At 46.2% G+C, this 15,235-nt stretch overlaps 1 protein-coding gene across 1 annotated transcript; it reads right to left on the bottom strand.

Annotated features, from left to right (window-relative positions):
* Positions 1 to 1,743: 1,743 nt before the first annotated feature.
* Positions 1,744 to 4,177, bottom strand: KCNA4 (potassium voltage-gated channel subfamily A member 4). Its single transcript, XM_065944888.1, has one exon. It carries the CDS (start codon positions 3,922 to 3,924, stop codon positions 1,942 to 1,944), a length of 1,983 nt encoding a protein of 660 aa, XP_065800960.1. The 5' UTR covers positions 3,925 to 4,177; the 3' UTR covers positions 1,744 to 1,941.
* Between the last annotated feature and the right edge of the window lie 11,058 nt (positions 4,178 to 15,235).

The following is a 15,235-nucleotide window of genomic DNA, read 5'->3' as shown; positions in this document are numbered from 1 at the left end:
TTCTGTCACTCTCTGTTGTCCACTAGAGATTTTTGGTCTGCACACTCAATCGACCCCCATAGACCCCACTGCCGCTGTTTTTCATTCTTCAAAAGGTGTTCCTGAGAGGTGTACCTCTATAGTGGTGGAGAAGGGGTGAAGAGAACGGGATAAAACTTGGGTTTTAAATCCAACATTGCATTTACTTTGAATTTTAAGTACCATTAAAGGAAAGATAAGATTTATGTTATTAGCAAATGATGGCCTGGGGTTATGAGGCTTGAGAAAAGCTACTCTAGCTCTTTTTTTTTTTTTTTTTAAAGTTCACAGTTGTCAGAGTTCATTATGTGCTGAGATAACTTCCATAGCATTTTTCCCCCAGACCTCAGAACAACCATTTTATAAAGAACAGAATTTAAAATATTGGAGAATAAGGCCTCTTATGCATTCTGAGTTTGCTAAGCTACATCTCTTGATGACTTAACAATGTAAGTCACATCACTAGCTGTTACCTCACATTCTAGAACACCTTGTCGTGAGTTAAATTCAGTTATTAAGTGTCATAAATTCCTTTCATAAAAACGATAATGATGATGTGGAAAGCAAATGTTTTGACACCAGTTCTGTTATATCAATTTGAGCAAATAGAATGCTGAATTCTGAGGTGAATCCCCACATTCTGTCCCTTAAGTCGCTACACGAATAAATAAACTTAGTAAATCTAGCATTTATGTTGCACATTTAATACAAAGCTCTTAAGCCATAATCACTGTAGCTGCTGGGCATCTTATTTCTTCAAGAATTCTTTCAGTGCATGCATTAACTTTGGTTAAATTATTCTGGCTTTAAAGGCAGAAGAATATATAAAATAGTATGGTTTCAGAAGCATCATTGTTAACAGACCAATTTCAAAAGATTCAGTTGCTAAATTTGACTTCATAGTCCCTTTGCAGATCAATTATTGAGATTTAAAAAAAGAAGGGAATCATGTGCTGCTATCTGTGTGACCATTTGTCTTACACAAAGAAAATAAGAGAACAATAAAATAAGACTAAGAAATCATTCTTCCAATGATTGTCATTGAACTGTTACATTTGTAAACATTCACAGTATGAAGTCTCTCTCAATCTCCAGCATATAAAGTAGTGCAAAGGAAAAAAAAAAAAAGTAAAGAAAATTCCAGTCCTGTTAACTGTGAACAAAATTTGTTGCAGTTTCTCTGATTTCATTTCTTCCATTATTGTTATGCATTTGATGTCACATCTTCCCAAAATTAATAATAAAATATAATCAATTTCTAAAGGCCCCTGCAGCCTTTTTAAAAGTTAATTTCCAGTTAAAAATAAACTTTAATTAAATCCAAGATAAAATTGTGAGCTATACTCTATTAAATAATTCACTTTCTTTTTTCTACATAGTAATTCTTACAATTTTTAAAAAACAACAGCTATGGAATCCAAAGACATGAAATGCTATTAAAGCACTGATAAACAACTGCTCAAATTCATTAGTTCTTACATAGTAAATACTTCAAAATGCCAACTTTTCCCATCACTGCACGATTACTAACAACGTTGACAATTTACTTGTACATACACACATATGCGCGCACGCAGCACATACACACACACACACACACACACACACACACATTCTCTCCACGGAACTGTCTTTACTTTTAACATCTCTTCCAGTTAATGTGCAAAATTCTTGCATTCTAATAAAAATATAAAGATAGATTTGCTCCTACTTAAGCCTCCCTCTTCTCCAAGATGTATCATTTATTTGATATGTAATACAAGTTTAGTAACAATTATGCCATGTATAACCATTAAATGGTGTACTACTGTATGCACTGGATTCATTTGCATATATCATTTTCATAACTGCACTCTCTATGCATAAATATATTTGGAGATGCTGGGATTGGGGGAGCGAGCAGTGGCGGGTGGAGAGCGAGATTCACACGTCGGTCTCCACAGCCTTCGCATTAGAACAGTTGTTTTTATCTGTCTCACTGTCATCCCCCTTCCCCTGACACTTCTCCTTTGCACAGAGAGATTCCTTCACTCCTTCTTCCATCTCTAGATACTCTGACTTGTCCCCCAGGGAAGAAGAAGTAGAGCTCCGAAATTTCTTCAGCAAATTAGAAGGGAGGTATGGGCAACTGCCTGCATTCTGCGTGAGCTGTGTCTGTTCCTCGTTTTCTGTCTCTCTGTGGTAGAAATAGTTAAAGTTAGACACAATCACCGGCACCGGCAGAGCGATGGTTAAGACACCCGCAATGGCACACAGAGACCCGACGATCTTGCCCCCCACCGTGATGGGCTTCATGTCCCCGTAGCCCACGGTTGTCATGGTCACCACGGCCCACCAAAATGCATCGGGGATGCTTTGGAAGTGGGTGGTCGGCTCATCTGCCTCCGCGAAATACACAGCGCTGGAGAAGAGGATGACCCCGATGAAGAGGAAGAAGATCAGGAGGCCTAGCTCGCGCATGCTGGCTCGGAGCGTGTGGCCCAGGATCTGCAGGCCTTTGGAGTGTCTGGAGAGCTTGAAGATCCGGAATACGCGGACCAGACGGATGATCCTGAGGATGGCGAAGGACATGGCCTGCTGCTGCTGCCCGTTGCCACCCCCCTGCTGCTGGGCCAGATCCGTGCCCAGCGTGATGAAGTAAGGCAAAATGGAGACGATGTCAATGATGTTCATGATGTTTTTGAAGAAGAGGGCTTGGCTGGGACAAGCAAAGCAGCGAACCACAAACTCGAAGGAAAACCAGACGATGCACACTGTCTCCACGATGAAGAAGGGGTCGTTGAAGATCGTGTGCCCTGAGCTCTCCGGGTGGGGGACCGACGTGTCATTCAACAACCCACCGCGCCCGCCCGGGCTCAGGGCCATGATGAGGTCCCTGTCGTCCCTAAACTCCGGCAAGGTTTCCAGGCAGAAGATGACGATGGAGATGAGGATGACCAGCACGGAGACGATGGCTATGCCCCTCGCTGGACTGGAACTCTCCGGGTACTCAAAGAGCAGCCAGATCTGCTTCTTAAATTCATTCTCCGGCAAGGCCCTGTCCTCCTCCTCTCTCACAAAGCCCTCGTCCTCCCGAAACTTGAGCAGGGCCTCCTCCCCCAACTGGTAGAACTTCACCTCCTCGGTGAAGATGTCAAAGGGGACGTTGACTGGCCTCTTCAGGCGGCCCCCTGACTGGTAATAATATAAGATGGCATCAAAGCTGGGCCTGTTCCTGTCGAAAAAATACTCGTTGCGCAGAGGGTCGAAATACTGAGTCCTCTTCTCAGGGTCCCCCAGCAAAGTCTCGGGAAACTGGGCCAGGGTTTTCATCTGGGTCTCGAAACGCAGCCCCGAGACATTGATCACCACGCGTTCACAGCAGTCGCTGTAGCGGACCGAACTGTAGCCGCCGCCGCCGCCTCCACCGCCACCGCCGCCCCCATCGTCCTGGGCCAGCAGGTCGGTGTAGGAACACTCCTCGCCGTGGTCCTCCTCGCTGTAATAAAACCTTCCCTCCTCTTCCTCGTCCTCCTCGTCGTCCTCCTCTTCGTCCTCCTCACTCAGATCCCGCAGGATCTTCTCCTCCGAGCCACTGGGCATCAGGTCGGAGCAGTGAGGGAAGCTGCTCTGCCGGTGGTGGACTTTCTTCTTCTCCGCGCGCGGTCGCCGCCTCCTCCGACTTCCCCGGCCGCTCTGGGGCTCGTGGGAGGTGCAGGCCCCGCGCGATGGGTGGTGGTGGTGGGCGCCCCCTCCAGACCCCCCGCCGCCTTCCACCGCAGCGGTGGCCGCGGCCACCGCCGCAGCCGCAGCCGCCCTCGAGTGAGCCAGCCTCTCGCGCTCCCGCGCCCGGGCCTGAGCCGCGTAACCATAAGGCATGTGACTGTTGCACCCTGAGCTCTCGGCACTCACCATTGCCACCTCCATGGTGGTGGTTTGGGGAAATGGCTGGTTTCAGTTGGAGAAGAAGAAAGAAAAATAGGGCAGATTCTTTTCTCACCAAATTAAGGTAAGTTTGGAACCCTTAAGCAGATTGCTTGGAAGATGAAGGATATTTTCAGTCCAACTTTGCATTTTCTGTTTTTAAATCAGCACGCCCCATGCTCTCTCTTCTCGGGGATTCAACGTTGCTCTCCAGAGCGTGGCTCCTCTGGAGAGACGGCCTGGCACTTTCAAGTAAAAGTCAGAAAATGTCGGGGTCTCCAAAACACCTGTTTTGGGGTGGATATTCAAATCTGGAAATACAACTAGGATGTCATTGGTCTTGATGCTGCAAGTTTCAACGACAGCAAGTAGCCGACCGCCGGCAGTTGTGCCTAGAGAATGGAATATATTTTTTCTGCCATGGAAATTGTCCAAAGCTCAGTCCATGAAATTTAAATAAAATGCAAATAAGCCTTTAAGTCTTAGCACTTGCCTTCTAGTGACAGCCTGACCCATGTTAGCATGTGACTTGAAGTATGTCCAGGCATTGCCACTCAAAGCCTAGCAGGATGACTCTCCCGGCTCTCCCCTGAAGTTTATCACAGGCTTCCTGGACCTAGGGGCAATGTTGAGCTAGCTGTAGAGGCAAAAACCTTGGGAGGTAGAGTAGATGCAAGATGAGGTGTCAGTGGGGGGCAAGCCCAGCTCTGAGGTCTCCATAGAAATCAAGGAAATGCAGAGCATCCTTCAGCTAAAATCATGCAGAAGAAGCCACTTCACCTGGAAAAAGGAAGGGAAACAAGCATGGGAAAAAAATAAAAAGAATCAAATAATAAAGAGCAAACTAAGTATTTCCTTTACATACACTTTCTCTTGTCCTCAAGCAAGCCAGCCATTATATAAAGCACCAAAGCGACTATAAATTTCCAAGGAGTAGTCATGGGGCAGGTTGTTAAATCTCCTTCTCACTAAATATCCTTCTATCCTTTTTCTTTGGCTATCATTTCAGCACTGTCTACTTTCATCGTAACTTAATTATTTTTCCTCTCTCCACTCTCGACCCACATGGTTCTTCTTTCAGTCCACCTTTCCACTAATGCTAGGTCTTAATTCTCACTGTCACCCTCTTCATTCCACAATAACAATGTTGTCACTTTACAGCTGCTTGCATCATTCATTCATCTCAAGGCATTTTTTTCAAATTTCCACTCATCAAGTATTTCTGAATTCAGTGGCCTTCTACCCCTCTGACTTGATTCAGGATTAGAGGAGTTGGAAAAACCAGTTTTCTTTAAACCAGGTTCCACCACTCGAACAAGCATCAGTCACCTCATCTACAAGGTGCAGATAATAATACAACCTCTCCCATCCCACTTGTGTAAGGATTAAATGAGATAATTGATGTTGACAGAACACCACAGTGCCTTGTACATGAGGAATATCAATAAAGGCTTGCAGTTATTAATAACATAATAATACTTTATGGTCAATCTCCCCACCCCCAAATGCGTATGTCCTTACACCACTGTCTAAGTGGGGGAAGGAAAGAATGTGAAGACATCCAGGACATTTTGAGGCTGGCAAGTGGTCTGTATAAAGTTGGCATTCCCTGACTCCCTGAAGCATGTCCTTGTTGTTGTTTTTCTGTTCCCCAGACTCCAGAACACTCCCTACCACCCACAGCCTAGGAGCTAATCCCAGTTTCCACTTCTCTAATAATCATCTTCTCTCTTTGCAGTTCCCCCATGTTCACCTTGATGCTTCCTCCTACACTTTGCTCAAGGACTGTCTCCTTATGTTTCAAATCCCAGTTTGTGTGCCCTTTGTTTTGAGCCTATGATACTTTCTTCCCTATAATTTAACCATAGTTTCCATGGCCCAAATCCCCCTCTCTTTTCCCTCCTTCCCTCCTTCCCTTTATTTCCAATCTGCCACTTCCTGATCGAATCTTCCCTGCTGCCCTCTTCTGTTCCCCCATCACCTGGTATTCCTGACCTTCATTCTTCCTTAGTTTGTTCTCTGTATGTCCAACTAACTCATCTCCTTTGCCAGAACCTGTAAATGTTCCTGTCCTAATCTCGCTTCTCCTGTCTCCTCTTGCATCTTCCCTTCCCTGGGTCCAACAAGACTTCCAAGAATGCAGAGTGACCCAGAGAATTGGGGAGGCTAACAACAGCCAGGATTCAGGGCAGCTGAATTCAGGGCAACCTCTGTTACTGGAAGCTCTTGGGGAGCATAAGAGAAATGGCTTCCTGGAGCCATTAACAGGACCCACCTCTTGACCACCTGCTGCTGAATCCTGTCAGCCTAGAAGACTAAACACACCCAGGTTTTATCAAGTGAAGGTCGTGGAAGTAGCAAACAAAGGTCTTCCCAATCACACATCCCTTCTGGATCAATTACATTCTCCCAGGGCAAGAAGTGAACTTGTCTGGGACACAGAACCCAGAAAACACACCTCTGAAGCTTTCTGGAATGGTCTCCTCCTTTGCCTGACTCCCAAGATCATCTCCTACTCTGAAATGTTCACTCTCACAAGGTCTCCAAATATCTATCTTCTCTGTGGAGGGTCAATCCAATATCCTTTAAAGACTGCCACAAGCCAAACAGCCTGAGAGTCTCCTCAGTTTCTTGCCCAACCCCCTCAAAGCAGTTATAATACACTAGTTAAATACAGCCCCAGTGTAACCAAAGTGCCTGTGAATTCTTATACTACACACACCCCCTCTTCCGACAAACTGAACTGACTCCCGGAAGGTCAGGAGTTAGAGGGTCTTCTAATTCACAATCAGCTCTGCAGGAGAGCTAGACTTGCCCTCTTTACACCAGATAGTTTCTTATTTACTTACTTCTGTACTTGGGTTTGTTAATTTTTGTTTACCTAACTCCCTCCCCCACTGTACATAGAGCAAATTATCTTCCTTCTAATTTGTTACCAGTTACCTCACTAATTCTCAGAAGAGGAAGAAGAGTCTATAAAAAGGGAAAGAGTGGGGAGAAAAAGAAAAAAGAAGAAAAAAATTCTTCCAACCAGCAAATCAGACTAGTTTAAAATTTCTCTCCCTTCTCCACTCAAGGTATTCATGTTAGGAGAATCTATTGAAGCTGACTCTCAGGAGACTTTATGGGGGAGACCTTGCAGGAGATTTTATGGAGAGACTTTGCAGAGGAATATCCTTCCCTCTGTAACACCACGAACTAATAGAATTTTGCTGACTACCTATTCCCCAATCCCTGCGCCCCCAAACAAGAGTCAAGCATCGCGCCCCTCCTCCTCCCACCCCACCCCCAACATCAAGGCTGTTTTCCTCTCTCAGTGCTAATTCCTGCAACTGTAGGGTGGTACCTGAACCTTATCAGAGAGAGAAAAGGGGATACTGAGAGAATTCCAAGGGCCAATACCGTGAGAAATAGACACTTCAACGCACGCCATTTATACAGTCTCTATGTATTGCTCAAATGCTCAGAAAATGCACTCAACCCCAAATGTTGGTAGAAGCAGCAATTCAAACCCCTTCACCAGCTGTTCTCAAAGAAATAGAACCGGTGAGTCTGAGATGAGGCAAAACGATGCTAAATCTAAACCCCACCTCGTTGGGAAACGACATCTTTAATCGCGCCCTCGCCTCCAGACCTAGGTTCCCGCTCGGGCACATTAACCAGGGCGCACGCACCCCATCCCCGGGGTTGGGAAAATAACAACTGTTGGCCCCCCGGAGCGCCGCGCAGCATCTGCACCTCCCTTCTCCCACCTCCTGTTTTATTTTTAACCGTCTTCCATTCATGCCCTTCTGTCACATTCTCGACATTATTTATCCCTCAAATGTCCACTGTTTCTTAATAGCCAAAGAGGAGAGTAGAGGAAAGGTAAGAGAGGTGTCATACTTACCATTCCCAGGCGGGGTGCAAAATAAAAATAAAGAAAATCCCCGGTTGGCTTGTTTTTCCCCCCTCAAGCTGCAACAGCTGGAGGAGGGGAAGAAGGATCTTGGGGGTGGAAGGAATCGCTCCGGTGTGGCAGGTGGGAGCTCCCAAATATCCACGGAACAAGTTCTACTGCCTGGTCGGGGGCGGGGGGTGGGGGGGGGCACAGAGTCCTCGCTGCTGGAGCCGGGGGGTGAGGATCAGGGCTGCCCCAGGGAAGACCCCAAGACTCCTGCTTCCTCTGGAGTTCAGCACAGAAGGGGTCGACGGGGAAAAGAAGTCAAGGTTCCCCAGAAAAAACAACAACAACAACCAAATCCTAGACAGCAGCGATCACTTGTTAAGCCCGAATTCCTCCTCCAATATCCATCCCTCTCGCTCTCTCGCTGGCTGCAGAAGCAGCACACGCCTCCCCTGGCCGGGAGCGCGCGCCGGCCGGGGGCGGGGCCAGGGCCGTCCGAGGGTGGGGCGTTCACCGCGGTCGCCAGGGGCGCCTCCGGGCGCGGCGGGGCGGGCACAGTCACGACGCCGCGGCTGCCCGCCCCCCGGCCCGGCCCCCAGACGCCGAAGCTCCCGGGAGCCCCTGGGCAGCATTCCAGGGTCCCCTAGCTGGCGACCCCAGAGGCGAGGAGCTAATCGCTGAGGGAGAGGTGTCCCCTTTGGAGCTGAAATGGGGTCCCGACGGCAGGGCAGAAAGGTCGGGAGAGGCTGGAAGCGGTGACTTCGACGGCAGGTCCAGGCTCGACCGCAAGGTGCTTCTGGGTGTCTTCTCTTCCTGACGCGTTTTCTCTGCATCTCCCCCGGCACCCCACCCCCCACCCCGGCATCATAACGAGTTTGTGGGGCTGGGACCCCCGGGGGCATCGCTGGCGAGGCTGCCGGCCCGGAGCTGTCCAGTCGCCCGCAAGCGCGCCCGCACCCCTCGGTCTCCGCCTCCCTTGTGGAGAGTTTGTTGGCCTCAGCTCCGGGGTCGGACGCTCCGGCGCGGAGGAGACCGACTTTACACAGGTGTTGGACTCGGAGAAGGGAAGGATTACTGAAATTAGAATCGGGCCGAGGCTAAGGGCTACGAAAAGGAGGCTGAGGTCCGAGTTAGGAGTCAAAGGGCTAGGAACAGGCTGCCAGTCCGCCCCGGCGGCGGGGGGCAGCCCTCGGGGAACCTGTTGCTGCCAAAAGAAATACGGTTTGGCGAGAGGTTTGGCTCCCAGGGGTGTCGGTCCTAGTGGTCGGATCTCCAATGCCACCCACCTCCATTGAACAACAAAAATCGCACTCCCCCCCACATACCCCGACACCCCACGGACCCGCGAGTGCGCCCGCAGCGGCTCCTCACCCCCTATGGACTCCGGATTGCTTATTTGGTGGCTGCCTTGTGAAGTGCCCCCTGGACGTGGATGTTAACACGCAATTCTCATAAATATGCCAAAAGAAAGATTTGCGGTGGGAAGTGAGAATTTACACACACACACGCGCGCGCGCGCGCGCCCGAGCTCAGGGGCGGCGGGGCTCCGGGCACCTCTCCCGGCTCCGCCTGTGGCCAGGCGGGCGGTGGTGGCGCGCGCCCGACTGCTGGAGCAGTTCCGACCTTGGGCGGGTCAGTTGGCTCCGAGGCGACCACTGTCGTCCTCAGCTGGCAGCTTTGTTCGAGGGCCCTATTTGGCCTCCTCCTTTTGTGGCACTCTATTAATTATTAAGAGAAATATTCCCGAGCTGAATTATAGATATGCCCTCTGCTCACTCACCTAACCGCTGCTAGCTTGGCGAAGGACACTAGCAGGACTGCATTTCGCTGCTATTTAATTTTTTGGATCTTTTTAAATTGCTAAAAAATTCACATTGTACTCGGTAAAAAGGAAAAAAACAAACAAACAAATTTAACTGATATGAGGTCTGATTTTCCTAACTTCTTCCAGTTAGTGACAAAAGTTAGAACCTATTTGTGAACAAATGTACCCTGATACTCTGGCCTCAACCGCAGGTGGAAGAATTGAGAAAATGGTGCTTCCTCCCCCGATAGAAAGGCTGTGTCTCCATTCATGACCCACTATCATCCATTTCAGAAAGTAGGGAAGGTGGATTCCTCCAAAAGCTCAAAACCATCCAGGGTACCAGCCCCAGACTCCCTCTCTACTCCACATTACTGTGCCAAAAGCAGACGGTTAAGTTTATCATCTCATCAAAAGGATATTTCTTGGGATGGTAGAAGGCAGGGCTGAGAGCACAGGATCTTGAGATCAAAAAAAGTAACTGTGGAATATTTTCAGGGAGATGAAAACTGAGATTGAACAATACACAAAAGAGAATATGTATACTGAAACTTGGACATTTTAATTGGATCATATTAAAACTTATGTATCATGCTTCCACACGCCATTTACTGTTGGTTCCTATCACTGCCCAGAGAATTTTAAAGTTTAAAACATCCAATAGTTGCTTAGCCCTGTCCGAGTTTTTGCAGCCCCATGGACTGCGACCGCCAGGCTCCTCTGTCCATGGAATATGAAAATGGTGTTCCTGAGATGCAGCAAATGGTGTGTGTGTGTGTGTGTGTGTGTGTGAGTTGCTATATGAGAATGGTGTTCCTGAGATGCAGCAAATGGTGTGTGTGTGTGTGTGTGTGTGTGTGTGTGTGAGTTGCTCAGTCGTGTCCGACTCTTTGCGACCCCATAGACTGTAGGCTGTCAGGCTCCTCTGTCCGTGGAATTCTCCAGGCAAGAATACTTACTAGAGTGGGTTGCCATTTCCTTCTCCAGAGAATCTTCCCAAGCCGGGGATGGAACCCCGGTCTCCTAAACTGCAAGCAGATTCTTTACCATCTGAGCCACCAGGGAAGCCTCAATGGAGTAGTATCTAGTTTGGGGGCAGCAAGCAAGGATTGACAAAGAAAGGGGAAATGTGTCTGAAGAATGGTGAGAACTGGAGTGTTTGCCATACAGAATACAGGGGCACGTGGCACTGAGGTGGACGGAGTAACTGGAACCTAAAAGGTAGTTGGGGCCCGACTGAGAAGAGCATTCTCCTCACTCAGGCATCCCCCCCATTCCCAAACACACACACACACACCCCTCCTTGAACTTTAAAAGAATTTTCTTTATCAAGAAAACAAGAAACATTCCATTTGTCTTCCTGAAATTCTCTTAAAGATTCCTAGAAACTCCCACAGATAAATAGTAGCAGAAAGATTCTTTGCCGTGACCAACAAAATTGACCCTGTCTCAGTTTCAAAATTGTATTTTCTTTGGAGAGGAGAAAATTATTTTCTTGCCTTTTTTAGTCATCAGCTAGTCAAAATTCTTCAAACACATCCAAATATACCTATTACCACAAATAATTTCTCCCTGGCTTTGAATTTTCTCAGTGGTAATACAGATATTCCAGACCACACTATGAAGCCTATGCTTATATAAAGAAAAGGGCAAAGGGCAGCAGATCTTCCTTTGTACAAAGCAGACAGGAGGCTCTGTGTGATACAAACTACGTCCATTATAAAAGCTTTTGTTCTCTTTGGGGACCATGGTCTTCAGGGAATTGCAGTGTTCTGTTCATTCCTCCGCTCTCTCCCCAAGAAGCCCGCAACACCTCCCTGAATACAGGCACTGTATCCCAAGCAACCAGCGCAATACCTGACTCAGAGTAGGCACTCGATAAGAATGTACTAAAATGAATGAATAATGGAAGAGGCTTTCATTTGCCAAGAAAGCTCAGTGAATGTGTTGGGAGAAAACCCAAAGAAGATTGCTTTTTTACCTGCTTACCCCAGCCTCGCAGCTATCAGCCTTTTTAAAGTTCTGAAGGGATGTGATGGGGAAAGAATTCTGGGGATCGACTTGATTCCATGCTTCCCATTCCCTAATGTATGGATGCAGATGTTCTGAGCAGCCCATAATTCCTAATGAAATGTGAGTCATTCAGCCAGGTTTCCCTTGTAGATGGATGTTTCAATGCCTTTTCATCACACCACCTTCCATTCCATTGTAGGCATACCACTACTGGTCAGGTCTCAAGACCTCAGAACAGCATAACCACTTCTCATTAAAGTGAGGAAACATCCGTCCTGAAGAGAAAGACTAACTACTCATTTCCTGACTCTCTGATCACAGCTCAATGTCAGATAGAGCAAGCAAATGCCTGCTCCCTGCCCTGGGTGGACACCTGGGGTCTAAAGGGTGAGAGACACATCCGTGCACCCTTCTGGTCAGGGTCTGATAGAAGTCACACAAGGAGCAGAGAGAAGCAGTACTAACTGAAAAGTCCTCAGGGCAGAAGGAGCCACGGGACAAAGGCTTATGGAATAAGAATAGCAAGAATAAGTGTAATGGGACTTCCCTTTTGGTCCAGGGTTTAAGAATCCATCTTCCCAGTATGGAGATTCCTTAAAAAACTGAAACCATATGACCCAGCATTCCCACTAGTAGGCATATACCCTGAGGAAACCAAAATTGAAAAAGACACATGTACCCCAATGTTCACTGCAGCACTGTTGGCAATAGCCAAGACATGGAAGCAATCTAGATGTCCTTTGACGGATGAACAGATATTCCATAAATACAATGGAATATTACTCAGTCATAAAAATGAATGCATTTGAGTCAATGCTAATGAGATGGATGAAACTAGAGCCTATTTTACAGAGTGAAGTAAGTCAGAAAGAGAAAAACAAATATCATATATTAATGCATATATATGGAATCTACAAAGACGGTACTGACGAACCTATTTGCAGGGCAGCAGTGGAGACGCAGACATAGAGAACAGACTTATGGACATGGGTAGAGGAGGAGGGAGGTCAGAGAGGGTGGGACAAATGGAGAAAGTAGCAAGGAAACATATACATTACCATATGTAAAATAGATAAGCAATGGGAATTTGCTATATGATTCAGGGAACTCAAACTGGGGCTCTGTAACAACCTAGAAGAGTGAAAGGGGGTGAGAAGTGGGAGGGAGGTTCAAGAAGGAGGGGACATATGTGTACCTATGGCTGATTCACGCTGATGTGTAGCAGAAATCAACACAATATTGTAAAGCAATTATCCTTCAATTAAAAAAAAAAAAGAAAAGAATAGAGTATCTGTCTTCCAATGCAGGCAACATGGGTTCAATCTCTGGTCAGGAAACTAACAACCCCAGGCCTTGGAGCAATTAAGCCTGCACACAACAATGAAAGACCTTGCATGCCACAACTGAGACCCAACACAGCAAAATAAATAATTAAAAAAAAAAAAAAGAATGAGTGTAAGAATAAGCAAAGATAGGCAGAGGATCCAATTGGAATGGCAAAAGGAAGCAGTGAGTGTGCACTTAGATATGCCCGTCTATTCAAGAGTTTGAACTAGGATCTATGATAAAACACTGCATAGATGAATTCTCAACCCTTCTTCCACCTTTACGCACAGGGCAGATGTGGTTCACATGGATGACACACTCCCCTGGGCAAACCCAGATCAGCAGCTGCAGAATCCACTAAAGAAACTGTGTCACAGACATTTCCAGGCTTCCTGGCTACCGTAGCATCTTTTTCTTCCATCGATGAATGCATCTGAGAAGCCAAGTGAGAGAAATTGAGTTGGCAGAAACTTAAATCATCTCAGACTTAGATTTCTGAATGTAAATCAATCAAAAATGTTCTTCTTTAACTGAAGTAACTAAGAATTTGTGATGTACGTCACCTTTAACAGTAATCTACCATTATGGGGTGACACTGCAGTTGAGATCCACCCTGGTCAGATCCAGTCATTCCTCTGATCCAGGATCCCCTGTGGATACCAAACCCCACAGATACTCAAAGCCCTTAATATAAAATGGCATAGCACCATCAGCCCTCCATTTCTGCTGACTTTCCATCAGCAGATTGGTTTGGTGGGCTGCACGGATGCAGAATTGGTAGGTACTGAGGGCCAACTGTACACTATAACAGGGTGAAGCAGATTCACCCTTTTAGCTCTTCATTATGCTTTCCTTACATGTAGTTTAGAAAATAGGGTGGTTATGGGGACTCGCTTACAAGAACTATCCACCTTAGTACAGATAAAATTCACTGACAGCCTTTTGCTAACCCATCAATCAGGAGCAAACTTGGGACAGAGGTGAAAGGAAGATGGTTTAGGTATAAAAGTGTTTTTAGTTCGTACAGACATTATCACCACTGCGCCTTCCATATTAACTCCTAAAAATTTATGTCAAGGAGCTTTGCCCATATAACTGAAGGTGGGACTTTTTATAAAAATAAGAGGTCATGGTATACTTCCTGCCAAGAATGTGTTCCAATCTCTTTGAAGGTCCCTTTAAATATGGTCACTGACTACAGAACAGGCTGGATTCCAGTCTTTTATTAGTTGGCTCCTTTCCCATCTCCTCCATTTTGATTGTGATCAATACCTCTTGCCTCCTAGAAAAGACATCACCAAGGTTTAAAACAGGCCTTTTCTCTACAGCATAAGAACATTTATTCACCTTCTCCAGGCTTCCAGTACCTGTCACAACCCTGATCACCTCTCCTTCATCAGACTAACATTATTTCTGATTTGGATAAGTACTACAAAGACTTTGTTCAGCATATGCTTTCCAAAAGAAGCCAATGTTGTAAGAAGGATGTAGAAGAAATTTCTAGTAGGTACACATCAGTTAAGAAATCTACCCCAAATTATTTCTGCTCATTGCTCACTTTCTTCACTCCAGGCTGGAGATAGAAACACAGTTCTGCGGGTTAGTCAACTGATACACTGTCAGGGTTAGGGGCACCAACCCTCTGTGCAGTCAAAAATCTGAGTATAATTTCTCCCTTTCTGCAGTTGGCTGTTCGTGGATTTAATCAACCAACTACAGTGTATCTGAAAAAAATTCTATGTAAGTGGATCTGCACAATTCAAACCCATGTTGTTTAAGGATCAACTGCATTTTAAAACCAAAACCACAAATAAACAATGCTGAGAATATGTCTCATAGGTTGTTAACTTATGGTTTTTCATCATGGTTGCTGAGAACAGCACATCAGTCATTAGGTTTTATATACACTAGAAGTCCCTCTGATTTACATCTCAGTCAAACTCACAAATCAGCTCTTATTCTGAATAGACACAGAGAACATAGGCTGACAGCCCCAAAGGTCACACCAGAGTGTAAAAACTGACAGCCTTCTTTAGATGGTTTTTCAAAAAGAGTCCTTTTCTGGATTCATTTGAACTTGAAATGAAATTACAGTGAAATTTTAATGATTTACAACAGCCTTCAGGGGAAAAAAAATAAACATTAGACTAAAGCAATTACTCTTGGATTGTTTTCAGGGCTGGAGCAGAGATCCGATGCTGAGGTTATAGGATTGTCTCTCTGTAGCCTCCTGGGTGCAAAACCTCCAACAAGCTACTTAACCTTTGTGAACCTTAGTTTCCTTA

This window comes from Muntiacus reevesi, chromosome 9, assembly GCF_963930625.1.
Source record: "Muntiacus reevesi chromosome 9, mMunRee1.1, whole genome shotgun sequence".
NCBI lineage: Eukaryota > Metazoa > Chordata > Mammalia > Artiodactyla > Cervidae > Muntiacus > Muntiacus reevesi.
Note: the sequence above shows the minus strand (reverse complement) of the source record. Positions and strands in the feature narration are given on the sequence as shown.